At 50.9% G+C, this 26,552-nt stretch overlaps 1 protein-coding gene across 2 annotated transcripts; it reads right to left on the reverse strand.

Annotated features, from left to right (window-relative positions):
- Window positions 1–39: 39 nt before the first annotated feature.
- SMARCD2 (SWI/SNF related, matrix associated, actin dependent regulator of chromatin, subfamily d, member 2) lies at window positions 40–10,856 on the reverse strand. 2 transcript variants are annotated; one of them, XM_023194000.1, is made up of 13 exons: window positions 10,300–10,856; window positions 5,378–5,562; window positions 5,132–5,174; window positions 4,859–4,981; window positions 3,369–3,524; window positions 2,659–2,754; window positions 2,428–2,529; window positions 2,123–2,284; window positions 1,868–1,965; window positions 1,546–1,681; window positions 1,257–1,379; window positions 1,028–1,129; window positions 40–950 (listed from the first exon to the last, which is right to left on the reverse strand). In XM_023194000.1, the coding sequence occupies exons 1-13, from the start codon at window positions 10,513–10,515 to the stop codon at window positions 897–899; spliced, it is 1,596 nt and encodes a 531-aa protein (XP_023049768.1). In that variant the 5' UTR covers window positions 10,516–10,856; the 3' UTR covers window positions 40–896. The 2 variants fall into 2 exon arrangements, with proteins under 2 accessions (XP_023049768.1, XP_023049769.1); XM_023194001.1 differs by lacking the exon at window positions 10,300–10,856 and adding an exon at window positions 6,479–7,397.
- Between the last annotated feature and the right edge of the window lie 15,696 nt (window positions 10,857–26,552).

The raw sequence follows: 26,552 nt of genomic DNA on the forward strand, positions 1-26,552 counted from the left end.
TGAGGGCTGTGCTGTTCAAGGACCAGGTCCAGACACCACCAATCGATAAAAGGATTTATTTGGATCCCAGTGCCAGAAGTGGCACTCGCCAAGCCCTAGGCCCACCCTCCTCACCAAGCTCCAAAGGGCAACACCAGTCCTCCCAGCCTCCCCATTCACCTTACCCTGGCCTCCACATGCGCCCACCCATACCTCAGGCCATGCTAGAGAACTGGAGTGTCCCCTCCCCGGTCCAAGCCGCTGGAGAGGCAGCCCTCTGGCATCCCAGGAGATGATGGCGGCCAGAGCCGCTTGCATAGATTGAGGAAAGAAAACAAGGAGGCACCTAACAGGGCTCCCTGAAAACCCCCAACTTAACCCCTGTACAAAAAAAGTGGCTCCCACATAGAAAACTTGCTCCCAAAATAGTGCAAATACCCAAAGGAAAGAAAAAAACCAGCAGCAAGGCTGGGCTTGTAGGAATGGCAAAGAACTTTGGTTTAGAAAGGCTAGGAAGTCTGAGCTGCACCTCCTCTTCCTAGCCCAGCTCCCCACAGCCAGCTCTGACCCTCGCCCAAGAGGGGAGTCTGTAAACATGCAAACCCAGCAGCCTTTGGTTCGGAAATGTCTGTTACAATGTCAAAGCACAGCCTCCAGCAGTCCTACTTGGGCCTGCCTGCAGGGGCGGGCAGAGGAGGCTTCTGCTGAACCCAATTAAAGCCAATGCAAAAAGTATAAGGCTTTGGGGACCAAGCAACAAGGAATCCTATCACTACATGTATAAAACTAAAGCTGGGGAGTAGAGAGTGACAGCAGACACTCCTCACCCCAGCCTACGTGTCTGCGGCCCCAGCAAGGACCCAGAGGGTGGTCTCCCTCTAGGCTCTAGGGCTGGGAAGAAAGAGATCCCTGAGCAGTTAGGTCAGGCGAATTCCCAGCACCTGTTCCAGTTCCTGCCTTCTCTGCTGCACCTGGAAAAGGGAGAGACCAAGTGGCTCAGGCCTTTACTACTCAGGGCCAAAGGAGGGAAAACAGGGCAGAGCCTCACCTTGGCAAAGATGTGCCTGCCTACTGCTTCCTGGGCCCAGGGCTGGTGGTAGAAAGCAGCTCGTCTCTCCTCCTCAGGATTTCCAATCACATCAGTGATGATCTGCAAAGAGCCAGGAGGAAAGCCATAGCATAATCCCCAGCCCTGGGCCAACCCACCCTGGGAACTGCTGTGGGTAAAAATCACCCAGAGCTTTACAAAGGAATCCCCTCGGGAAAGAGGACTACACCTTGAGGTCTCGGCGCTGGGAACGGAGCCATTCCTGGATGAAGTCCTGGGGGTCGGTGCTAAAACTGAGCATGAAATCTCTCTGGGTCTTCAGCTGGTTGATGGACTCAATGGTCTCATGGATCTGGAGAGGGTACATGTATCAGACTCTGCCCCCAAAGCTTAAATGCAAATGACTGAGCCAGAGTTCCCATCCCATCCCCCAGGTGCTACATGTATGGAAATGCTGGACAGATCCAGCCCACTCCAATCCTGGGCCCCAGAGGAAGCTGTGGAGCCAGAGGGCCCACCTTGACATCAAGGGACGCGATCTCCTGCTGATTGGTGGTAGAGGCCAGAAAATTGCTCATCTGGGCCTTCAGTGGATCGTCCACCTCCACATCAATGTCATAACAGGCTGTCTTCTTCTGGTCGTTAGGGTCCACACTGCAGGCAGCACATGGGGAGCGAAGGCACATAGCTGTCTTCATCCTGCCCCCCTGGGCCAAAGCTAGGGCCCATTCTCTGCACATACTCAGGGAGCAAGGAACCTGATGCTCTCTTTGGCTTCAGTTCAAGCCAAGGGTGAATCTGCTCTTAAAAGAGCCTTCCTGTCCCCCTCCTTGCATTTACCTAATGACATGGTTGATGACAATGGGGTCCGGATGCTGCAGCAACCCCGCCAGCTTCATGGGAATCTCAGAGAAACGGAGTCGGCCACAACTGAAGATCTGGAGGAAATACCAAAGGCTCAGCGTTGCCTTGTGGGCACAGGGGAGTGGACCATTCCAGGACCAGTGAGGGCAGCAGTCTGGAGGCTGTGGCCAAGGAGTAGCCCAGCAGGCAAGGCAAGGGCTGAGAGAACAGGGGGGCTGGCATCTGGCTAACCTGGCGGAAGTAACGGTTGCAGTTGATGTATTCCCGTTCGTGCCCATCCTGTAGCTGGTTGTGCTTGATGTAAAGCCACAGGGCCTGCATGATGGCGGCCCTCGTCTGCGTGTGCACTCCCAGCAGCCTTGCCAATCGGGGGTCCAATTTGTACTGGGGAGGCTAGAGTTGGATGGAGGCGAGTCAGGACGGGTTCTTGCAGTAAAATCGGGAAAATAGGGCAGGGACAGGAAGGGTTTATAGGAACCAAATCCCCTCCTGAGGGGTCCCTGTGGCCGCAGAAATGACCCCAGGGCCTCTGTCACCTGATGATCCAGCATGAGCAGGAGGGTGCACTTGACGTTGAGGTCTCCAGGCCGTTTTACCTGGAAGCCATCTGTCTCCTGGGTGGTAGGCATCCGGTGCCACTGGCAGGGAGGGGAACATGGCTTATCACCAAGGGGATGGGTGTGAACACAGGGCCTCCCAAGGGCCCTGAGGCCATTTCCCTGCCAAACCTGCATGTCAGCCTGCCTCTGCCCCAGGCCCACTCTCACCTCCACCAGGTGGTTGTCAGGCCCATACAGCTCCTTGTCCAGCTCAATGACGAGGCTCTTAAAGAATGAAGAAAACTTCCTCTTCTGTTTGCTAGGCTGGAGATGGAAAGGGGTGTGAGATGGTGCTGCTGAGCTCTCAAATCTCAAGCTATGCTAAATCCCAAGAACGAGAAGCCCCATTTCAGCCCTGGAGCTCAGGGTACTGAAGATTCCTGGGGCCCTGAAGAATGGAAGCAGGACTCTGGGCAGACTGGAGGAAGGGAAATGGCGCCCTCTTGCAGCCCACGAGGGACTTCCTGGAGACACTCGACTGCCATCTGCAGGAACATTGTAATAATCACGCAAATCAACCTACAATGGGCTTGAAGCAGTGCCCCCTCTCTATGGCAGGACTTCTCTGGGAGCGCCCAAGTGTCTGGCCCAGTCTTTTTTTTTTTTTGAGACGCAATCTCACTCTGTCACCCAGGCTAAAGTGCAGTGGTGTGATCATAATTCACTGAAGCTCGACCTCCTGGGCTCAAGCCATCCTCCTGCGTCAGCCTTACCAGTAGCTGGGACTATAGATGCATGCCACCACACCCAGCTAATTTTTAAATTTTTTGTAGAGACAGGGTCTGGCTCTGCTGCTCAGGCTAGTCTCAAACTCTTTGGTCCCAGTCTTAAACCCACACAGGCCTCCTTCCCTCCAGATACCTCCCTCCCCAACTCACATCATCCAGCAGTTTTCCTTCCACTCGGAGTTCCCAGGAAGCCACCTTGTCCCCTGCTGGGGTTCCCCCAGGGGTCCCTGCAGTTCCTGCACTATCACCTTCCACCTTGCTGGGACTGAACGTATTGGAAATGTAGATCCGAAGCTTTCGCTTTTGCTAAAGAGAGAGAGACAATCAACTGGAGGTGGACCAAGACGTTGGGACACTGCTATGCCATCTTCTGATATGAACATTCAACAATCAAAACTGAGCACCATGGGCCAGCCAGGCACCTTGTCAGGCACTGGGAATCAGAAGTAGTAAGTCCCAGTCCCAGCCTTTTTTTTTTTCAGGACATGGTCTCACTCTGTCACCCAGGCTGGAGTGCAGTGGTGTGATCTCAGCTCACTTGCAACCTCTGACTCCTGGGTTCAAGCAATTCTCTTGCCTCAGCCTCCCGAGTAGCTGGGACTACAGGTGCACGCCACCATGCCCAGCTAATTTTTTGTGTTTTTAGTAAAGACAGTGTTTCAATATGTTGGCTAGGCTGGTCTCGAACTCCTGACCTCAGGTGATCTGCCCACTTCGGCCCCCTAAAGTGCTGAGATTACAGACGTGAGCCGCCACACGCGGCCAGAACTCACCATTTTTGAGATGCATCACCAACAACGCCAGCACAGTGGGACTGGTGCAATGGTAAAGCGGAGGCCTCTGGCTCACATCTTACATGAAACCCGAACACCCATCACGGCCCCAAAATATCCTAGTCTCCTGGAAAGCCTTCACCACTCGGGACTGTTCTAGATTATTATTAAGGAAGTTTCTCAGCTGGGTGCAGTGGCTCTGTCATCTTAGCACTTTGGGAGGCCGGGGCAGTCAGGAGTTTGAGACCAGCCTGGGCACCATGGTGATACTAAAAATACAAAAATTAGCCAGGCATGGTGATGGGCGTCTGTAATGCTAGTTACTCAGGAGGCTGAGGCAAGGAGAATTGCTTGAACCTGGGATGTGAAGGTTGCAGTGAGCCGAGATCGCACCACTGCACTCCAGCCTGGGTGAAAGAGTGAGACTCTATCTCAAAAAAAAAAAAAAAAAAAAGAAAAAGAAAAAAGAAAATACTCTCTATGGATGGGGAAGGGGAAGGAGAAAGGAACTACCTTTATCCTCTAGTGGTTTTCATACTTTTGACCACGACCCATAATATTTACATTTTTCAGTTATGACCCAAGGTCTGCATATCTATTTATCGGAAACAAAAATGTCATGAAAGAATACCTTAACTAACTACTATGGTAAGTACTACTGTGAAGTATTTTTAGATTTTCTACTGTCATATGTTAATTTAAAACATACTGGCCCCAACACATTCAATTGAGTTCGTACTCTACTAGTGGGCTGCATCCTGCATGTGAAAAACCCAGCTCTAGCCCAACTTGCTTGGCCCCTGGAAAACAAGGAGGTGGAGGGCAAGGAATCCTGGGAAGGCTAGAGGTGGTCAAGGTCACACATACTGTCAGAGGCTTTTTGATGGCCTCCTGGATCTCCATCCGCTTGCGAGCAATGGTCTGGTCCAGCTTCCGCTCAAAAGCCAAGAGATCCATGTATGCCTGAGACTCTGGGACAAGCTCCCGGATCTGGAGGAAGGTAGCAGAAGCTCATCAGCTTGCTTCAGCCAAAGCCTGGCTCTTTCCTCCCTTCCTCCCGCAGCCCAGGGTTGAGGGAGATGGATGCCCACCCCGAGGTGGCCACTGGGCAGGCCTCCCAGGCGTCCTCTTAACACTTACTCGCTGAGGTAGAACTTTATCTGCCATCTTCCTCCTCTTTAACCTGGGGAGTTCAGAAACCCACTTAAGAGATCAATGGTCCAAAAAAGGACACTCACCCCCGCAACGCCCCTCCAGTCTCCAGGACCCTCTCCCCCAGGAGAGCCTGGAATCTTCCTCAGACACCAAAGCTCTTAAGATAGAAGGAAACCCTCTGCTACCACCAAAGCTGAGTTAGGCAGAATGGAAGAAGCAGGATGCTCTTACCCCCGGCGCTGGGCAGGCATGGGAGGCTGCGCCTGGGGCACAAGCAGGCGTTTTCGGAATGGATCCATCATGGTGGGTGGCATGCCAGGTCGAAGCGGAGCTGCTGCACCAAATGGGGAGCCAGCAGGGGGTCCCACCTGCAAGCCGGCCATGGGCATCCGGTTCCCTGGTGACATGCCAGGTCGCTGGGGGAAGTGAGCCAATGGGGGTGCATAGGTCAGGGGCAGGGCCCTCTGGGGCCCATAGCCTATGCCCTCCATCCCTCTCGTCAGCCAGGTTGGGCCTGAGCAGCACGCCAGAGCCCTGCTGGAGCCCCAGGAACAAAGGGGAGCGGGCGCCTGAGCGAAGAGTGTAAACCACACCTGCCCCGCCCCCTGCAACCACCCTGGCAGCCATGCCAGCGAATGAGGTGTGCCAGAGCCTGGGCTGGGAGGAGGGTCCTGCCTGCAGAGGGAAGGGCCTGCGGGAGCCCCAGCCAGTCCCTGTTCTCTCAGACAGTCCCGCCAAGCCTTGCCCTCCTCTTTCCCCCACGATGAGGGAGAAGCATGGCTGAGAGGCACGGGGGCAGTGTCACTGCCAGGCAGAGGGGTATACTATATCATGAGCAGGCCAATGGTGCAGAGCCCCAATCCCCATCCTCTGTGGCCGAGGGAGAAAGGGGTCTGGTAGGCAGCAGCACCCCAGGTGAGCAGGATGACTTGGAACGTGTACCAGCTGGTGAGGGTGGCCTCGGACAGGGTACCGGGACCCTGTACCCTGTAGTCTGGTACCATATAGCCCCTACCCACAGCCCAGAACTGGACCCTCTTCTCACCTCCTTACTGCCCAACTACTGCCCCTATGCCAGAAGACCCCAGAAGGGAAGCCATGGCTCCTGGGTGGCCTGTGGGAAAGACAGCAGCTGGCACCTGGACTCTGCCCGTGGTCCAGGCACCACCTGGCAGCCAGGACTGGCTCTGGCTCCATGTAGCCCTGGCAATCCCAAGCTGAAGAAGGGGGCTAAGATTATCCTGGGAGGCAAGGATCAGAGGCCTAGGCTGAGCAGCAGGAAAGTGGGAGATAGAAATAGCTTCTTGAGATGCCTACAGAAGGATTTCCCACTTGAAGCCTTGCTCCCCGACATTTCTGTGAAGCCCATCTGGGAGTCACCTCCACCCCCACCCCCCTCCCCATGGCTGCTGCCTGCAAGGCCTGTTTGGCAGCTCTGCCTCGCACACACTGTCCCTGGCAGCTTCACAGGGCTGGCCCCAGGGCCCAGATTATGCAACAAGCACAACCAGCCAACCAAGCCCAGCAGGGTGGAGACTTGTACCAAATCAAAGGACCCTCCCCCACCCCGGCATCATGGAGATGAGATTCTTCCCCAGCCTCTTCATCCTGCACTAAACCCATGTTCCCAAAACAGAGGGTCAGATTCTTGACCAGATGCAGAGATGGAAAGAAACATGACCCACAGACGTGAGGATGGGGAGAGGAGGAGCAGGGTGGGAGGGAGGTGTTTGGGAGAATAAAAACCTCAAAGTGGGGGGCTCTGGGGCTTTGGGAGTCCTGCCAAAGTCTCTCTCCATCAGGAAGAGATTAATCAGAGCTGTTGAAAGGCAAAAGACAACCTCTTTCTCTGCCTTAAGGATTGTTCTTTCTCTGGCCTGATATTATAGAAAAAAACTGAGTGTGGCTACAGCTGTAAGCCCAGGCCCAGACATCCCAGACTTTAGTTTTTCCTAGTGCCTGAGACAAAGGGAAGAACTGAAGCACTGGGTCCTGCAGAGTGTGAGCGAGGGCCCTATGGTCCCCAGGAAGCTCCCCGCTGCAGCGTTCACAGAACCTGCAGCACCACCCATCCCTCCTGGGCAGGTGCTCCGGTAACAGGAAGTCCCAAGACAAGGCCGCACAGGCAGGGCCTGGAATAGGCTCCACCTAGACATCTGCGCCAGGCTTCCCTCACTCAGGACCCCAGGGGAAGGCTGCTAACAGTTCAAGTCCCAGCTGAGCTTTGCCAAGCTCAAGCTCCATACCTGGGCTTATAGGCACTAGCAACTCCTCCCCCTTCAAAAAAAAAAAAAACAAACAAACAACTCAGGAGTTAGGAAAAACAAACAAAAAACAGTCCAGAACTCTGAGCCTCCCTAACTCCCTGCCTGCAACAGGATCAGGTAGGCCTGGATCAATCCCCTGAACCCCAGATGAGGAATCCAGGGCTCCAGTGAGCATGCTTTGCCCTGCCCCAAATGTGGCCCTGATGCTCTGGAACCTGGGCCTGAGGGCCTCAGTTGAGGAACATACCACCACTCTCCCATGAGTAAAAAGGATTTTGAGGCAGGGCGTGGTGGCTCACACCTATAATCCCAGCACTTTGGGAGGCCAAGGCAGGTGGATCACAAAGTCAGGAGTTCAAGACCATCCTGGCTAAGACAGTGAAACCCCGTCTCTACTGAAAACATAAAAAAAATTAGCCGGGCATGCTGGCGGCGCCTGTAGTCCCAGCTACTCAGGAGGCTGAGGCAGAGAATTGCTTGAACCTGGGAGGCGGAGGTTGCAGTGAGCTGAGATGGTGCCACTGCACTCCAGCCTGGGCAACAGAGCGAGACTCCGTCTCAAAAAAAAAAAAAAAAGATTTTGAACTTTTTGAACTCTCTGGAGTGAACCCAGAAATCTGAGGTTTTTGTTATTTTGTTTCCCAGGCTGGAGTGCAGTGGCAGGATCATAGCTCAATGCAGCCTTGAACTCCTGGACTCAGGCAATCCTCCTGCCACAGCATCCCGAGTAGCTGGGACCATAAACGCACACCACCAAGCTTGGCTAAAAATTTTTTTTTTTTGAGAAATGATGGTCTCACTATGTTGCCTAGGCTGGTCTTGAACTCCTGGTCTCAAGTAATCCTGTCTGGGCCTCCCAAAGTGCTAGGATTATAGGTGTGAGCCACCACATCCTGCCCTGGAGGGTTTTTTTTTTTTTTTTTTTTTTTTTTACGTTCCTCTGTTAACTGTGATCCACAGCCAGAACCACCCTCTGGAGGAAGGGAGGTCATCACTTCCCTTCTTTCAACTATTTGTTCAGCTTGGGCCTCAAATTCTCGCTTTTCCAGCACATCTCATGAGCCCTAACAGACAGGAACCCCTCTGTTTTCCAGATATCAAGTCCCTTCTCCTGGAAGTCATACAACTGGACTTGGAAAGAGGGCAAGTAGGATCCTCTTCAAAATCAGCCAAAGTTAGCTGGCTGGGTTCTCTGTCCCATCTACCTCTCCTGCCAGGAGGAGGAAAGCTAGTGGGATGGGAAACCCAGACTCAGGGCCATCTCCTACTTCCCCGCAGCTAGCAGCCCAGGCCTAACCAGCCAGTCAGCTTGGCCTTGCCACAGGCCCAAGGCCACCCCCCACCAAACATGTGGAATCCATTCTCTTAGGGGCTGTCTCAAGGGCACATTTCCTATGACTTTTTGCATGCCGAAGCAACTGGAGCGGCTTGTCTGTTCCAGGTCCTTCCAAGGCCAAAGGCCCACAGATGGTGCCCAGGCCAGGTCTCAGTGGGCAGGCCCAAGGGCTACAATGACTGATGCAGAGAGCCCTCAGCAACACCCTGGGCCCATGAATCCCCAAGGGGGAGAGTAGGGTGGGAAAGATGAGCCCCAGCTGGAGTCCCTGGGACCAGGTCTGTCTCTGCCCATATCCAGACTCTGTTTTCTCTTGAGAAAGGAGGAAGAACGAGGAGTAAGAAGGAAAAAAAATCCAGTCACTGTCCCTAGTTAAGCCATCTCCTTAGATGTGAGGCCCGGGGGGCAGGTAGGCTGTGTATACTCCACGAGGATCCCTAAGGACCTCCGCCTGGAGACATGAGTTGAAAACAGAGGAAGCCCACAGCAGACCCTGGGAGATGAGCAAGAAGCCAGTGTCAAATGCTGGGGCACATGGCTTCGGATGTGGCGGAGTTAGAACCTGAAGGCCAAATAAAAATGCAGAGGGGGTGAGAAGGCAGATGGGCACAGTTTCCAAGCCTGCTGGTGCAACCTGAACAGCAGACTAGGGGACCGGCAGGGTCAGGCTGAGGTCCTCACACACTGAGCAGAAGTCGCTGCCTTGCAAGGGCTTTTGAAGCTGAAACCTGAGCAGCTCTCAAAACCCCAAAGGGGTCAGGACAGCACTCTTTGAAGCAACTCTCGCAGACTCCTCGGGCCCCAGACCAGCAGGGTTCCACTCTGCACGTCCAGACTAATCAACTACCCGACACGATGACAGGAGGCAGAAAGCCCAGAAGAGAGCCGGCCTGTGACTAGGCTGGGCCTCCCCTCAAGCCTGGCCACCACCGTCTCTGGTCTAAGCTGGAGTCCTCCCCAGCGAAGGCGCCTGGCCCTGCCTCCGGCGTAAAGTCCGCCCGTGCACAAGCTGGAATCCCCTGGCCCTAGTCTCAGCGTCCCGTGCCCGTGGGAAGCCAGGCTCCTTCCTCCTCATTAGCAGCCGGGAGCCATCTCAGACACGCTAGAGCTCGGCCAGTTCCCAACCAGAAAAACCAGGGCAGACTTGGAGTGGGACCAAGGCCGATGCAGGGTAACCCCGGTTTCTCAGCGAGGGCCCTTTCCCAAACTTTCTCATCACTTTCCAGCCCTCCTACCCTAGACTTCTCAACCCACCCGCCCACAATTCACTGGTTCCCCAAACTCCTCCGTCTCCCAGTCACTCGGAATCCCTGTGCCGCGGAAGCCCCCAGGCCTCCCAGCTGGTTCCAACCCTCCGCTGCAGGACTCACTCCCCCTTCCCCACTCCTCCACCGCCACCCGCCGCAGCCCGAGGGTCCTGGCCCGCCCTCCACCGTCTCCCGGAGTTCCTCATGCATTCCCCAGGGCCCTCGCTCGAGGCCCCCTCACCCCCGGCCCGGGCGCCCTCGCGGCGCCGCACGCCCCCGTCCGCTCGCGTCCTCCCGGCTCACCTGGTACTGCGCCGCGGGGCCCGCGGGGCCCATGGGGCGGAAGGCGGCGGCCCCGGGGCCCCCCACGCCTCCAGCCGGACCCGGTCCCCGGAGCGCCGGTCCGGGCAGCATGCCGGGTCCCGCGGGGGGAGGAGGCGCTCCCAGGGCCGCGGCCACGGCGCCGCCGCCAGGGCTCAGCGGGGGCAGCGGGAACCCGCCCGCGCCTCGGCCCGACATCGCTCCGTCCCGTCCCGCGGTGCCGCGATCCAGACTCCGGGCTACGCGTCGAGTCCACTCCACGCTCTGTACTCCGCGATCCGGGACTTGGCGATCTTAATTCCGGGTTCCGGGATTTGTCGATCCGGGCTCCGGGATTTCCTAATCCAAGTTCGCGAGTTCCTCACAGACCCGGTTCGGGACAGATTCCGCTCCTGCGCGGGATATTCCGGATCCAGGATCTGCTGCGGGCCCGCCTGCCGCCCCCGGCCTCCGGAGGTTTGGCCGCCAGAGTCGAGTTACCCAGAGGCGGTTACGAACTCCCTGCCCCGCCCAACCCAGCCCAGCACTAGGCCCCGCCTCTACCTGGTGCCCAATGCTCGAGTGCCTCCTCGAATCCCGCCCCTCGCGAGACCCGCCCCCAGCAGGCACCGCCCCTAACCGCCGACCTCAGAGCCCCACCCACCACCTTTGGCCCCGCCCTTCGCCGGAGGGGCGGGAGCGGAAGCTGCGCGCGAAAGCGCCGAGTGAGGCGCGGGGTCAGAGGTCTAAGGTCACTTTGAGGCTTCACAGTGAATGAGCAGTTGCTACTACTCTTTCCAGGTGTAGCACCCTCACCGAATTCCCCAGCCACACTCACCGAAAATAGTTTTGTCAAGTCTCCTTTCTGCATCTTCCACATTAAAGATTCAACTCAGAGTCGGTAGCGGTGGCTCACGCCTGTAATCCCAGCACTTTGGGAGGTTGAGGCGGGTGGACCACCTGACGTCAGAAGTCCGAGACCAGCCTGGCCAACATGGTGAAAACCCCGTCTCTACTAAAAATACAAAAATTAGCCGAGAGTGGTGGCTGGCGCCTGTAATCCCAGTTATTCGGGAGGCTGAAGCAGGAGAATCGCTTGAACCCGGGAGACAGAGGTTGCAATGAGCCCAGATGTCCCCACTGCACTCCAGCCTGGGCGGCAAGAGTGAAACTCCTCAAAAAAAAAAAAAAAGACTCAGCTCCTCTCTGGGGCAGAACAGCAGCCAACTCAACTTCCTGTAGCTCGGAACTGCCAAGGGACCTAGGAGGCTCCAGACTTGACCCAGCTGGTGAACGGTCGACTTGGCCAAGGCTGAATTCTTACAGCACATTTTTAACGTGGCTCTGCCTCACTATAAGGAAGCCTGGTACTTTACTCCCCAGCAAATGCTTCTAGTCAAAAGAAGTTTGGCTTATGAGAAACGTCCCCACAGTTTAAAAAGAGGTCTTTCTCTAGTATTTATAGCATTTAATTTTCAAAAATGCAGTATCTTTTCAGATACACTGTGCGGTATCAAAGTATTCAAAAGTGCTTCAGCTGTGCCAGGGAGCCTACCGTCTGACGGTCCGGGTCTCCTCACCGTAATACGGACCAGTGCTGCTTAAACCCTAATGAGCACATAAAAAACACCCGAGGCTCTTATTAAAAATGCAGATTGTGGCAGGCCCCAGGATTCTACATTTCTAACAAGCTGCCAGCGATGCTGTTGCTTCTCAGACCATACTGTCAAGAAGCCAGGATCTAGACTTTTTTTTTTCTTTACTATAATTGCTTTATTTTTTTCAGCCCCAACCAAGTAATGCTTCCTTCCTTGCATCATAGCACCCCAGATATTTTTTATAGTATAGTTTTCCAACGCTTTTTAGAAATTAGTTCTCCTCCTGTCTGTCTCTAGTGATAAACCCCACTGCTGCTGCTTTCTTACCTCCTGGACTTCTCAGAGATACCACTCTATTGCCCCAGGAGTGATAACCTGTCAGTCTGGGGACTGGTCACTGGAATTGTTAAAGTCACTGAATCATGGCCCCCCCCATCCCTGTAAAGTGGGTTAAGAGTTCATGATAAGGCAACTAATATACATTTCAATCCTTTTTAAGCTTCTAGAACAACAGTAATTCTCAAAGTGATAGGGGCAGTGGAGAATCAGAGTCCTCTGGGAAGCTACTCCAAAATATCTCCACCAGCTCCCCCTCCAATCCAATGGCTCTTAGTATTGTATTTGAAAAATAAGCTTCCCAGGTAGTTCTGGTGTGACCCACTTTACAGAGTGGGTTGTATCAGAAAACATACAAGCTTTTTCTACCCTAGAAAAGGGGCAAGCTAATAAGTGCATTTAAAAGCAGATCAGCTGGGCAGAGTGGCTTACACCTGTAATCCCAGCACTTGGAGGGGGCAAGGTGGGTGGATCACTTGAGGTCAGGAGTTCGAGACCAGTCTGGCCAAAATGGTGAAACTCTGTCTCTACTAAAAATACAAAAATTAGCTGGTCGTGGTGGCACACACCTGTAATCCCAGCTACTCAGGAGGCTGAGGCATGAGAATCGCTTGAACCCAAGAGGCAGAGGTTGCAGTGAACTGAGATTGTGCCACTGCTCTCCAGCCTGGGTGACAGAGTGAGACACTGTCTCAATAATAATAATAAAGCAGATGAAACGGTTAAATATAACTCAGTTCCTGTTAATCCCTTGTTTAAAACCCTCCCCAGCTCCCCATTGCTCTTAGATTGAATGTCACACTCCCTCCTGTGACATTTAAGGCTCTGCAGGACCTGGCCCCTGCTTACCTCCTTGGGTTCATTTTAAATCACTGCCTTTGGCTCTCCAAGCATTGGCCCAGATGGTCTCCTTGCAGTTTTTCAAACTACCAGTCCCCTTCCCATCTCACAGCCTCTCTGTTCTCTCATACCCTACTTCCCACCAAGTGATTATCACAGTATGTCATTACTTACTTAAGTGTGTGCTGATTTACTGTCTGATGTGGCTCACCCACTAAAATATAAACTCTACCAAGGCAGGATCTTTCTCTCTCTCAGTTTATCTTTTTTTTTTTTTTTTGAGACAGAGTCTCGCTCTGTTGCCCAGGCTGGAGTGCAGTGGCGCAATCTCGGCTCACTGTAAGCTCCACCTCCCAGGTTCACGCCATTCTCTTGCCTCAGCCTCCCGAGTAGCTGGGACTACAGGCGCCCACCACTGCGCCTGGCTAATTTTTTTGTATATTTAGTAGAGACAGGGTTTCACCATGTTAGCCAGGGTGGTCTCAATCTCCTGACCTCATGATCCTCCTGCTTCGGCCTCCCAAAGCGCTGGGATTACGGGTGTGAGCCACCATACCTGGCCTCAATTTATCTTTTTATTTTAAAATTTTTATTTTTTTAAGACAGGGTTTTGCTAGGTTGCCCAGGCTGGCCTCAAACTCCTGGGCTCAAGAGATAGTTCCTGAATAACTGAGTAGGTATACACCACACCTGGCTATTTTTTTTAAATTGAGGTGAGATTTATGTAATAAAATTAACTGTTTGAAATTGCACACTTCAGTGGTATATTTTACATTCACAATGTTTTGCAACACCTCCTCTACCTAGTTCCAAAACACTTTCATGACCCCAAAAGAAAACTCCATTCTCATTAGAAGTTGCTCCTTATTTTCTTCCTCTTTCCAACCTCTGGCACCCACCAATCTGGGTTCTGTCTTTGTAGATTTATCTATTCTGGATACTTCATATAAATGGAATCATAATAGGTGGGTGTTGGGCATGGCTTCCTTCACTTAGCATGTTTTTGAGGCTCATCCATTTTGTAGCATGTATCAGTACTTCATTTCTTCTTATGGCTGAATAATATTCCATTGTATGTATATAACACAATGTGTTCGTCCGTTTATCTTTTTATTTATTTATTTGTGACAGCATCTCGCTATGTTGCCCAGGCTGGTCTCAAACTCCTTAGCTCAAGTGATCCTCCTGCCTTGGCCTCCCAGAGTGCTAGGATTATAGGCATGAACCACCATGCCTGGCCCTATCCATTTATCTGTTGATGAGCAGTGGGGCTACTTCTACTTCTTGGCTATTCCAAGTAGTGCTGCTATGAATATATATTTGTATTTGAGTACCTGTTTTCAATTATTTGGGGTGTATACTGTGTCTCTCTTGATCCCTGTTGTAACTTAACAAATATGTATGAACAAACACTCTTAGAGTGTAGTGGGAGAGAATGATAAACAATAATATAATATCAGTTAATATCAGATAATATAAACAGTGAGTTAATTGTGTTATGATAAAATATCCTGAAGCTGTTAGGGAATAAATAGAGATATCTGAGGCATGGTAGAGATAAAAGGAAGATTTCCTACACAGTAGGCAGAGAATAGGTAACATTTACTGTGCATTTTCTACGTGAATTAGCTCATTTAATCCTCACAACACATATGAGGTAGGTACAATATATGAGGTAGCCACTATTTTTACCTCTTTTTTTAAAAAAAGAGATAGGGTCTCACTCTGTTGCCCAGGCTAGAGTGCAGTGGCATGATCATAGCTTGACTAATGGGGCCTCAAACTCCTGGGCTCAAGCAATCCTCCAACCTCAACCTCCCGAGGACCTGGGACTACATACACCAGTCTCTATGCCTGGCTCTACCTCTTGTTTTAAAAATCAAAGCATGGAGATCCAGTCACTTGCCCACCCTCACTGTGATGGTGCTAGGATTCAAACCTGTTTCTGATCTGGCTCTAGAATCCACAGTCTAGGGACTAACCATTACTTACCACCGATTTTTGGTAGCTGTGTGTCTGGTCTGTTATTACTTGCAAAGAAACTGTTAAAACTGAAAAGTGAGGCAGGTGACTCATCCAGCAGTTTGGGAGGCTGAGGTAGGAGGATTGCTTGAGGAGTTCAAGACCAGCCCGGGCAACATGGTGAGACCCTGTCTCTACAAGAAAATGAAAAAATTTGCAGAGCGTGATGGTGGGTGCCTGTGGTCCCAGCTACTTGGGAGACTGAGGTGGGAGGATCACTTGAGCCCAGGAATTCGAGGCTGCAGTGAGCTCTGATCACGCCACTGCACTCCAGCTAGGGCTACAGAGTGAGACCTTGTGTCTGGAAAACACAAAAACAAAAAACTGAAATGCAAGTGTCATAGAAACTCAGAGAAAAAGAAGTTGATTGATAGGCCCTGATTAATCAGAAGTTTCCTGGAACACTCTGAAGTGGAGGCAACAGTCCCCTGCCTTTGTTCTCTCAGTTTGGAATGTCTTTTTCTTTTCCTCCCTTGATACTTATTCTGCTCAGTGCCCACTTTTCATGGACTTCATTCAACAACTTTTATTGAGCCCTTGTATGGTCCCAGGCTTACAGTTTAGAGTAGAGACTTTCCTATAACTTCAAGGCCCTGTTACAATCTACAGATGCTCGAAGAGACTAAATGAAACTAAAAAGTACTTAACAAACTATTTAATAATAAAGTATTTAATACAATCAGAGCCAATGGGACAATTCCCAGCACAGACTCTGGGAATTGTGGCTCCCTGCCCAGTTGCATGAAAGTAGAACGCACCAAATAGCTTGGGGAAAGGCCCTTGGAGCAAGGTGGCCCAATGCTTGCCCTAGAGCAGGCCAGCAAAGCAACATTCCTCAGTATGGATGTCCCTCAGGGTGTTGGAATTTCATGAGAAGCAATGTGGATAGTCTGGTCATGGTGGGAAATGTTTACCAAGATGGCAGCACTGCTGGAGCTGTATCACAGCCTGTCCCAGCTGGAGCACCCCAGCAGCTAAGTGTCCATCTCACACATGGATGCAGAGTAGGGAGAGGAAGGGACAGTCAAGGCAGCAGAAGGACTGGATGTCAAGAAATGTAGCAGGTGCTGTACTCAGCATTTGAGAAGCATTTATGGAGCACCTTCTATGTGCTAGTCCCTGACATATGCTGGTAAACAAGATAAATGCATAACAGATCATTTCCCTGCACGACAACTGCTAAGATATATTCACAAGGTACCATGGGGAAACAAGGAGGCCTTTAATGAGAGAAAGGGATTAATGAAGACTTCTTGGAGGAGGTAACAGGTGAGTTAAGCAAAGAAGACAAAGTAAGAGTCAAAGGCATGAAGCTGTACAGGATGAGGACAATCAGAGTAAGTGTTGCCAGATCACTGAATGTAAGAGAGAGCTCCTCTTCTGTGAGCACACTGTGGTCACAGTCAACACAGTCTAGCGGTAAAATGCCTGAAGAGTAGAGACTTGCAGTGAGCAGAGATCACCCCATTGCACTCCAGCAGTACAGATATCAGCATATAAAAAGTGGGCTTCGGGCCGGGCACAGTGGCTCATGCCTGTAATCCCAAGATGGATCACCTGAGGTCAGGAGTTTGAGACCAGCCTGACCAACGTGGTGAAACCCTGTCTCTACTAAAATTATAAAAATTAGCTGGGTGTGGTGGAGTGTGCCTGTAGTCCCAGCTACTCGGGAGGCTGCCCCAGGAGCCCTGCTGCCTAGCTCAAAACATCATGAGAAACCTCAATGGTTTCATTTGCTTCTAGTGCTGCTGTGATAAGGAACTGGCAAGGAAAACCCCAGAAATTTGGAAAGGCTCTGTTGGAAGACAAATTTGACAGATGGTGTTTACCACTTTGCTTTGGTTCTTCTCTCAGAGTGAATGCCAGATGTTTTCTTCTGGTTTACAAGGTTCTGTTACATCTGAACAGCTCCTTTGCCCAGAGATCATGAAATGTTGCGATACACAGCTAAATGGGAGCACATGGGCAAGTGAGTCCTGTGCCAGGTCAGCATAGTGTAACTTGCTGCTGTGTGAATCCAAAGTTTGGTGTTACATTCCTAGTGTTTTCTTTAAGTTGTGTAATACCATCAGTGTCCTACAATAGAAGATTGGCTGGATATTCCACATGAGACAGTGTCATGCAGCCATAAAAAAAAGGATGCTATAAAAGGCAAAATTATAGACGTGGCAGGAAGATTAGTGGTTGCCAGGGATTACAGAATGGGGGTGATTAGGTGAAGTACAGGGCATTTTTAGGGCAGTGAACCTATTCTGTATGATACAGTAACAGTGAATACATGACATTAAGCATTTGTGAAAACCAGTAGAACTATATAACACAAACAGTGAGCTTTAATGTACATAGACTTTAGCTAACAACAATACATCAATACTGGTTCATAATTGTAACCAATGTACCACACTAATGGAAGGTATTAATAATAGGGAAACTGGGAATATAGAACTCTTTGTACTATCTGCTCAAATTTTTCCTGGAAATCTAAAATTGTTCTAAAAAATAAAGTGTAAAAAATGAAAAAAAAAAAAAAAAAAAAAAAAGAAGTAGTGAGCTTCAGAGCTACAACCAGTCCAGGTGACAAACCTGGAATCTCTGGAGCCAAGGGTGGGGGCATGATTCTACCATTTGTTCTCTTCCTATGCCAGGAAGAGGGTTATAACACACTCAGAGACCTGGGTGGCATTGTGGTCTTACAGGTCTCTTCTTGGTCACTTCTCAGATTCTCATGGAGGTGACCTCCTAGCTTTTGAATTTGGACCCAGAGCTACTAGTTGAATGAGAAAAAGTCTGGGCATGGTGGCTCACACCTGTAGTCCCAGCACTTCAGGAGGCTGTGGCAGGAGGATCGCTTGAGACCAGGAATTTGAGACTAGCCTGGGCAACATAAGGAGACCCTGTCTCTATAAAAAATTTTTGGCCGGGCGCAGTGGCTCACGCCTGTAATCCCAGCACTTTGGGAGGCCAAGGTGGGCAGATCACAAGATTAGGAGATCGAGACCATTCTGGCTAACACAGTGAAACCCTGTCTCTACTAAAAATACAAAAAATTAGCCGGGCATGGTGGCACATGCCTGTAGTCCCAGCTACTCGGGAGGCTGAGGCAGGAGAATCGCTTGAACCCAGGAGGCAGAGGTTGCAGTGAGCCGAGATCGTGCCATTGCACTCCAGCCTGGGTGACAGAGTGAGACCCTGTCTCAAAAAAAAAAAAAAGAAAGAAAAATTTAAATTTAACAAAAAGCCAGACCACTACCATAGAGGAACAGTAAAGGAAAGGCCTTCACTAGGATCTCTGACTTATTCTCACTCTTCTTCTGGCCCTTAAATGTCCTTGTCTTGGGGTTTCTATATTCAGATCCTTTCTCTATACTTGACCTACCTAGACATATTCATCTCCTCCCAATTGTTCAATTACTGTCTATTTTCTGATGACCCTAAATCTCCAACTCCAATCCCACCTCTCTCCTGAGCTTCAGATCTGTATTTCCAAATCCCTGCTGGATGTTCCATTAGTCACTTAATCCATCTGTTCAAAGTCACTGCCTCACTGTCCTCTCAGTCTGCCTCTCTTCCCCATGCTTATCTTGGGTAAGGGTATGAGGACATGGCAAAGGGCCAGCCCTGACTTGCTGAGACATTCAAACTGGTCTTGCAGGGAAGTAAAAGCCAAGGAAGATGGAAGTGACACAACCAGATGCCCAGGGCACCAATAGCCAAAAGCAAAGAGAGTAGAGAAGGCCTTAAGGATTTTATTTTATTATTATTTTTTGAGACAGAGTCTTGCTCTGTTGCCCAGGCTGGAGTGCAGTGACAGGATCATGGCTCACTACAACCTCAACCTTTTGGACTCAAGTGATCCTCCCGCCTCAGCCTCCTGACTAGCTGGGACTACAGGTGCACGCCACCACGTCCAGATAACTTTTGTGTGTTTTGTAGAGATGGGGTTTTATTCCTTAAGGATTTTAATTCTGCTATCACTTGGAATCACGATTCACTCCCCTGCTACTCCTATGCTTTTGTTTTTGTTTTTGTTTTTTTTTTGAGACTGAATGTCACTCTGTTGCCCAGGCTGAAGTGTATGAAGTGCAGTGGAGCGATCTTGGCTCACTGCAACCTCTGCCTCCCGGGTTCAAATGATTCTCCTGCCTCAGCCTTCTAAGTAGGTGGGATTATAGGCGTGCAACACCATGCCTGGCTAATTTTTGCATTTTTAGTAGAGTCGGAGTTTCAGCACGCTGACCAGGCTGGTTTCAAACTCCTGACTTCTTGATCCACCCACCTGAGCCTCCCAAAGTGCTGGGATTATAGGGGTTAGCCACCTTGCCCAGCCACTACCCCGACTCTTAGTCACCAAGTTTTACCTCCCAGATCTCTCTTGGATCCAGTCCACCCACCTGAAGTCAGGTCCTTAGCAACTCTTCCCTAACCCACCTGAGTGGCTTCTCTGCTGACTGCCATCCTACTGCATGCCCTCTGCCAGTTTTATCCCAAGACAGCAAATCTGATCACATCTCTCCATTTACCCACATCTGTGTGCCCTCCAATACCTTCAGCAGTGGGTTTTCAACCATGGGTTGACTGGGCACAGTGGCTCACATCTGTAATCCCAGCACTTTGGCTGAGACAGGTGGATTGCCTGAGGTAAGGAGTTCAAGACCAGCCTGGCCAACATGGCGAAATCCCATCTCTACTAAAAATACAACAATTAGCCGGGTGTGGTGGCTGGCACCTGTAATCCCAGCTACTCAGAAGGCTGAGGCAGGAGAATCGTTTGAACCCAGGAGGTGGAGGTTGAAGTGAGCTAAGATCACCCCACTGCACTCCAGCCTGGGTGACAGGGCTAGACTCCGTCTCAAAAAACAAACAAACAAACAAAAAACAAAACTGTGGGCCTTCGGGTTTCTCGGAAACACAGGAGCTGTCATGGAGAGCTGAGAGTGAGGTGGGAGTGCAGAGTGAGGAGTTTTTCCCCTGCCCATGCCCACCCCTGCCCCTCCACCAAGCAGCTCTACTTTTGTTGTTTTATATATGGAGTGACCATGCAGAATTTCCTTTGAAAAAAGGGTTCCAGAACATTAACATGTTGAAAAGCCGATGGCTTACAGGAGTCTATGCTAAACCTCTTAACATGGCCTAATTAGTATCTGTCCTCACCTTGCCTCACCCGCCTTCTTTCTCCCAACCGCCCCAAATTGTTTTATTAATAAAATAACAATGCTTATTATCCTATTGATTTTCTTTTGATTCTAATTCTTGTTCTTCTTTTGAGATGTATACATTCACAGAAGCAGCTCATGTATTCCACCATGAAGCCACACTGCACTCACTCTGCCCTGAACATGCCAAGTCATGCACACTGTGGTTCCTTCACCCAGGATGTCACTGGGATGGATGCTCCTCAGGGCAAGGGCTTTGTCTTATTTGCTGCTGCGTCCCAACTACCTGGAATCATACCTGGTATAAAATTAAACACAAATACATATTTATTAAATGAATAATTGCTCTTTTCCAGTTATCTGCCATGCAAGCATCTCTGTTTATCCTTCAAGGCCAATTCAAATGTCACTGCCTCTGGAATTTTCCATGACAGGAATCCCCACCCTCCAACTGCCATCATTAATTTCTTGCTCTCCTTTGTGTTTTCCCTAACACTCGGTCTAGGTTTCTGCAAGAATATTTATCATTCTGTGCTGTGGCTTTTGTTTGGAACTCTGTCTCCATCCACATACCCCTCCAGTGTGAACTCCAAGAGGACAAGGACTGTGCAGAAACAATGCCTGCTCAGGAAATAACTCTGATAAAAGTTAACTACACTCCGCACTCCAGAAACTCTGTTCCAAGTCGGTTCTAATTGGCAGTTGACCCATCAGGACAGGTCAAAACCAGCTTAACCTTAACAGTTAACTTTGGCTACCAAATTCTCGAGCTTTATGCTCTCACTTTCTTGGACTTATTAATTTGTGACCTTCCACCTGGATTCTTTATTTATTCCCTTAGCCCAGACTTTATCCGGTTACCAAATTCTTGAGCTTTATGCTCTGACTCTCTTGGACTTATTGTGACCTTCCACCTGGATTATTTGTTTATTCCCTTAGTCCAGACTTTATCTGGACTTGATAGATGGGGCGGCCAAGATTGATTCATTTCATACTATCTCCGGCTTTTAACCCTTCATCTATCTGTTCTAACTCTAGTTAGAGCTGCACTGCCCCTAACTTACCATTTGGACTCTGACATGAACAAGTGGCCCTGAGTCAGATGCTGACAGCCCCAGGAATAAATAGCAGGTAAGGGAGAAAGTCTTGAGGGATCAGGAGGCAGCAGATTTGGGGTACCCAGAAACCAAGTAATGCAGTCAAAAAGGGATGCAGGCTGGGTGCCGTGGCTCACGCCTGTAATCCCAGCACTTTGGGAGGCTGAGGTGGGTGGATCACTTGAGGTCAGGAGTTCAAGACCAGCCTGGCCAACACGGTGAAACCCCGTCTCTACAAAAAATACAAAAATTAGCTGGGTATGGTGGCGGGCACTTGCAGTCCCAGCTGCTCAGGAGGCTGAGGTGGGAGAATTGCTTGAACCCAGGAGGTGAGGGTTGTAGTGAGCTGAGATCACGCTACTGCACTCCAGCCCGAGCAACAGAGCAAGACTCTGTCTCAAAAAAAAAAAAAAAAAAAAAAAGAGAGAGAGATGCAGCTTCTCTCTAGCTAGAATTCCTCCCGCTTTTGTCAGGTTCAACCAGCTTCTATAACAGCCCCATAGCCATGACTGCCTGGGGCAGAGCAGTTATCCATTTGAAGGAATGACTTCTCCACTTCTCTAGGAAAACAGCCTTCACATAAGGAAATGGGTCAGCTGGAGCCATTTCCTTTTGCTAAAATGTAGCCCATTTGCTAAAATTTAGATGTGACAAATGTATAAAATTACCAGAACTTTTTTTTTTTTTCGGAGACAAGAGTCTTGCTCTGTTGCCCAGGATGGAGTGAAATGGTGCCATCTCAGCTCACTGCAACCTCCGCCTCCCAGGTTCAAGCAATTCTCCTGCCTCAGCTACCCAAGTAGCTTGGATTACAGGAACCAGCCACTACGTCCGGCTAATTTTTGTATTTTCAGTAGAGACAGGGTTTTGCCAAGTTGAGCAGGCTGGTCTCGAACTCCTGACCTCAGGTGATCCACCCACCTCAGACTCCCAAAGTGCTGGGATCACAGGCGTGAGCCACCACGCCTGGCCTAAAATTACCAGAACTTTTAAAAATGGCTTTCACACAGTACAGCTATTTCTAATAAAAATAGATGGGATTGGATTAGGCATGGGGATCATGTGCGGGGGTGCGGGGATCATGCCTGTAATCCCACTACTTTGGGAGGCCAAAGTGGGTGGGTGGATCCCCTGAGGCCAGGAGTTCAAGACCAGCCTGGCCAACATAGTGAAACCCTGTCTCCACTAAAAATACAATAATTAGCCAGGTGTGGTGGCAGGCACCTGTAATCCCAGCTACTGGGGAGGCTGAGGCAGGAGAATCACTTGAACCCGGAAGGTGGAGGTTGCAGTGAGCCGATGGGGATACTGTACTCCAGCTTGGGTGACACAGGGAGACTCCATCCAAAAACAAAAACAAAAACAGATTAGGAGGACATGACTACAAGTTATGTAATTTTCCAGTAGTCAGAAAGCTGGTAAGGTATTAAAGAGGGATTCATAGGCAGGCTTTTCTGCCTCCAAAGCTTCTGATTCTATCTGAGTTTCTCCCTCAAATTATCAGTACGGAAGGAGGGAACAAGGCAGTGAAAATGTTACCCTAGACAGCCCTGCCTTAGCCCAAGAAGCCACTTGCTCAGAGTATAAAAAGAAAGATGCGGGTTGATGAAAGATTCTTGCAAGGCAAGAAATAGTTCTCAGAACGCACACTGGATGCTAAAATTGCCAGTAATATTAATAATTCCCCTGCCTGCCACCCCCATGTCCCCAAGAGTGAGGCCTCTCCAAGTCTGTTACCTGATCCATAAAATGCGGGTAACAGCGGCTCCCTGGAGTGTGCCTATATTCGATGGTCGAGGCACATAATTGTTCTCCTGAAATAATAACAACAACAACAACAATAATAATAATAATAACCCAAATCCTCACATTTCACTGCACCAAGAAACAAATCCTCACATTTCACTGCACCAAGAAACTCAGCCCGTGGCTCGCGGTCAGGCCAAGGATTGAGGGAGAGCCAGAGGTCCAACAGGAAACCAGATGGGAACAGCTCAATGCGGCGTCAGGGTGAACGGTTGAGAACTGACCTCCAGAGGCTTCCCTCCAGGAAGACGTTTGGCATTGAAGCTGAGGAAGGGTGTCCCTTGCGGAGATGCAACGGAGGGCTATTTCCTCCCTCACCCCATTTTTGCCACTGGACCCACAGCTCCCGGCGCGGGTGAAAGAGGGCGCAGGCACATCGGGCGGCAAGCAAGAAAAGGACGCTGGGGGCTCAAGTGTGTTATTTGTAAGTGATGAAGTGGAGGGAAGGTATGGAAACGCGGAAGGGTGAGCAAAAAAGAAAAGAAAAGAAAAAAAAAAGGCTGGGGGCGGTGGCTCATGCGGTAATCCCAGTACTTTGGAAGGGCGGGATCACCTGAAGTCAGGAGTTCCAGACCAGCCTGGCCAACATGGTCAGGAGTTCCAGACCAGCCTGGCCAACCAGCCTGGCCAACTCCTTCTCTACTAAAAATACAAAATTAGCCGGGCGTGGTGAAGGGCGCCTGTGGTCTACTCAGGAGGCTGAGGCAGGAGTAATCGCTTGAACCCGGGAGGCGGAGGTTGCAAGGGGCTGAGATCGCGCCACTGCACGCCAGCCTAGCGACAGAGAGAGACTCCGTCTCAAAACAAAAAACAAGCCTTTCTGCAAATTATCCATTGTCAAAACTCCGCCAAACACAGCTCCCAGCCCGCCAGGGCGCAGCCAGCAGAGGCCCCAAACTCCGCCAAGCGAGCCGGCATGTCCAAGGCGGGAACGTGGCTTCGCGCGCAACTCTCTGAGGCGCGGGCCGGCTCACGTGTCCGGACCGCACCACGAAAACAATAACCACAGGGGAGGACAACCTCTTGTTTTCCTCATACAGCAGCGCTTTGCCACAACGATCCCTTTGCTTTTGTTTCCACATTGCGTTATTCAGAAGTGGTTATGCGGCGCCAAACACGCGCTTTCTGCCCCACAGGATTCAGCCTTCCCCACCCTCATCTTCCCCGCTCTCCCCTCCCGTCGTTGTAGCTACCTGCCCGCCCCTCTCATCTCAGCCAACCCTGTTGAGCTTTCGCGTGGACGTCAGGAGTTTCTAGGCAGATCAAGAAAATCCGCTCTCCGGCCGCACCCTCGCGCGCCCCCGCCTGGCGGTGCAGACCAAACGGTCTGAGAGCTTGGCTGGCGCTTGATAGCGGAGCTGCGAGGCGGAGGAGCGGAGGCCTAGGAGCGGAGGCCGCCGTGAGGAGCTGCCCGGCGAGGGTGAGGAGCTGCCCGGCGAGGGTGAGGGACGTGCGAGCGAGCGGCCGCGACTCGGTGAGAATTTCGGTCGTGTTTTCCTTGCCTGTCGCCGGAAGCCCAGAGGAGCCGGGTGGAAGTGCTTTTTGAGCGGGTTCTCAGGTGTGTTAGGGATCGTCCTCCAGAAAGAGCCTTGGTGGCCACGAGGTGTCCTCGCCCCTCTCCCCGCTGGACCCGAGACCCCTTCCCAGCAAGATCTGGCCTGGTGCCCGGTATCCACGCGGGCGGCAGCGGCCCTCACACGAGGATTGGTACCCGTCTATCTAGTGCGTTCGTGCATTCACTTGTTCCTTCATAGTCGTTGAACGCCTGTAACGTTCCAGGTGCTTGGGATCCATGAGTGAGTAAAACCAAGGGCCCTGCCTTCCTGGTACTTACAGTCCAGGGGAGATAGAGCCGCTGATTTCAGGCCTCATCGGTCGGGTGTTAGAAGGCGATGGTGCTGCGGAAGGGAAAGAGGTAGGCATGCAGGGGGCGCTGCGGTGGGGGGCGTGGGCAGGGAGGCCTGGGAAGCCAGGGTTTTTTGTCAACTCAGGCTGCATGGCAAAGAGATACTGAACTGGATAGAGGAGTGTTTAGGGAGGAGGAAAAGAATTCCAGGCAGATGGAGGAGAGAGTGCAAGGGTCCAGTGTGACTTATATTTATAAGAAACAGCGGCTGGGCAGGGTGGCTCACGCCTGTAATGCCAGCACTTTGGGAGGCCAAGGTGGGCGGATCATTTGAGGTCAGGAGTTCCAGACCAACCTGGCCAACATGGTGAAACCCCATCTCTACCAAAAATACAAAAATTAGCCGGGCGAGGTAGTGCGCGCCTGCAATCCCAGCTACTTGGGAAGCTGAGGTGGGAGAATCGCTGGAACCCAGGAGGCGGAGGTTGCAGTGAGCGGAGATCGGGCCATTTCACCCCAGTCTGGTCAACAAGAGCGAAACTCCGTCAGAAAGAAAGAAAGAGAGAGAGAGAGAGAGAGAGAGAGAGAGAGAGAGAGAGAAAGAAAGAGGAAGGAAGGAGAAAAGAAAGAAAGAAAGAAAAGAGAAAACAGCAAGAAACCCTTGAATACGAATGGAAGGCAACAAAGAAAAAGAAAGATGGAGGAAGGGAAGGAAGGTAGGAAGGAGGGAGGGAGGGAAAGGAAGGAGGCAGGGAGGGAGGGAGGGAAGGAAAGGAAGGAAGAAGGAAGGAAGGAAAGGCAGGAAGAAACCATTGCCTATGAATGGAAGGGGAGAATCCCAAACTTGGATGCAAAGTTTAGTTCACATCCCGCAGCCAGAGCAATCCAACAGCATGCCTCCCCGCCCTCCCCTCACTGCCTACCCATCTCCTGCAACAGACCTCCCAGTGGCTGGCTGGAGTGCAGGACAAAACTTTTAGACAGTTTAACCCTTTTTTTTTTTTTTTTTTTTTTTTTTTTTTTTGAGATAGAGTGCAGTGGCGCAATCTTGGCTCACTTCTACCTCTACCTCCCGGGTTCAAACAATTCTCCTGCTTCAGCCTCCTGAATAGTTGGGATTACAGATGCCCACCACCACGTCCAGCTAATTTTTGTATTTTTAGTAGAGACAGGGTTTCACCATGTTGTCCAGGCTGGTCTTGAATTCCTGACTTCGGGTGATCCACCTGCCTCTGCCTCCTGAAGTGCTGGGATTACAGGTGTGAGTCACTGCACCCGGCCTCAGTTTAAACCTCTAATTTGGGATATAATCCACAGAATAAGCAAAAGGAATTCTAAAAGAAATTAAAAATAATTTCTCCTTGGGGTTACTGCTTTCTTTCTCCTTAGCAAGATAAATACAGAATCTTGTGTTTCAGAACCTGCTACGTGAAAACAAGGATGCAAGATTGGAGCTGTGGGGATAGTGCAGTGAGGGCAGGGCATGAAACAGCAAAGAACAAAGTACCTGTCTGTCTATGGGTATGAAAACAAAAACTCGCCCAGGACGGTTTTCTTA

The sequence above is a fragment of the Piliocolobus tephrosceles genome, chromosome 16 (assembly GCF_002776525.5).
Source record: "Piliocolobus tephrosceles isolate RC106 chromosome 16, ASM277652v3, whole genome shotgun sequence".
In the NCBI taxonomy this organism is placed as follows: domain Eukaryota; kingdom Metazoa; phylum Chordata; class Mammalia; order Primates; family Cercopithecidae; genus Piliocolobus; species Piliocolobus tephrosceles.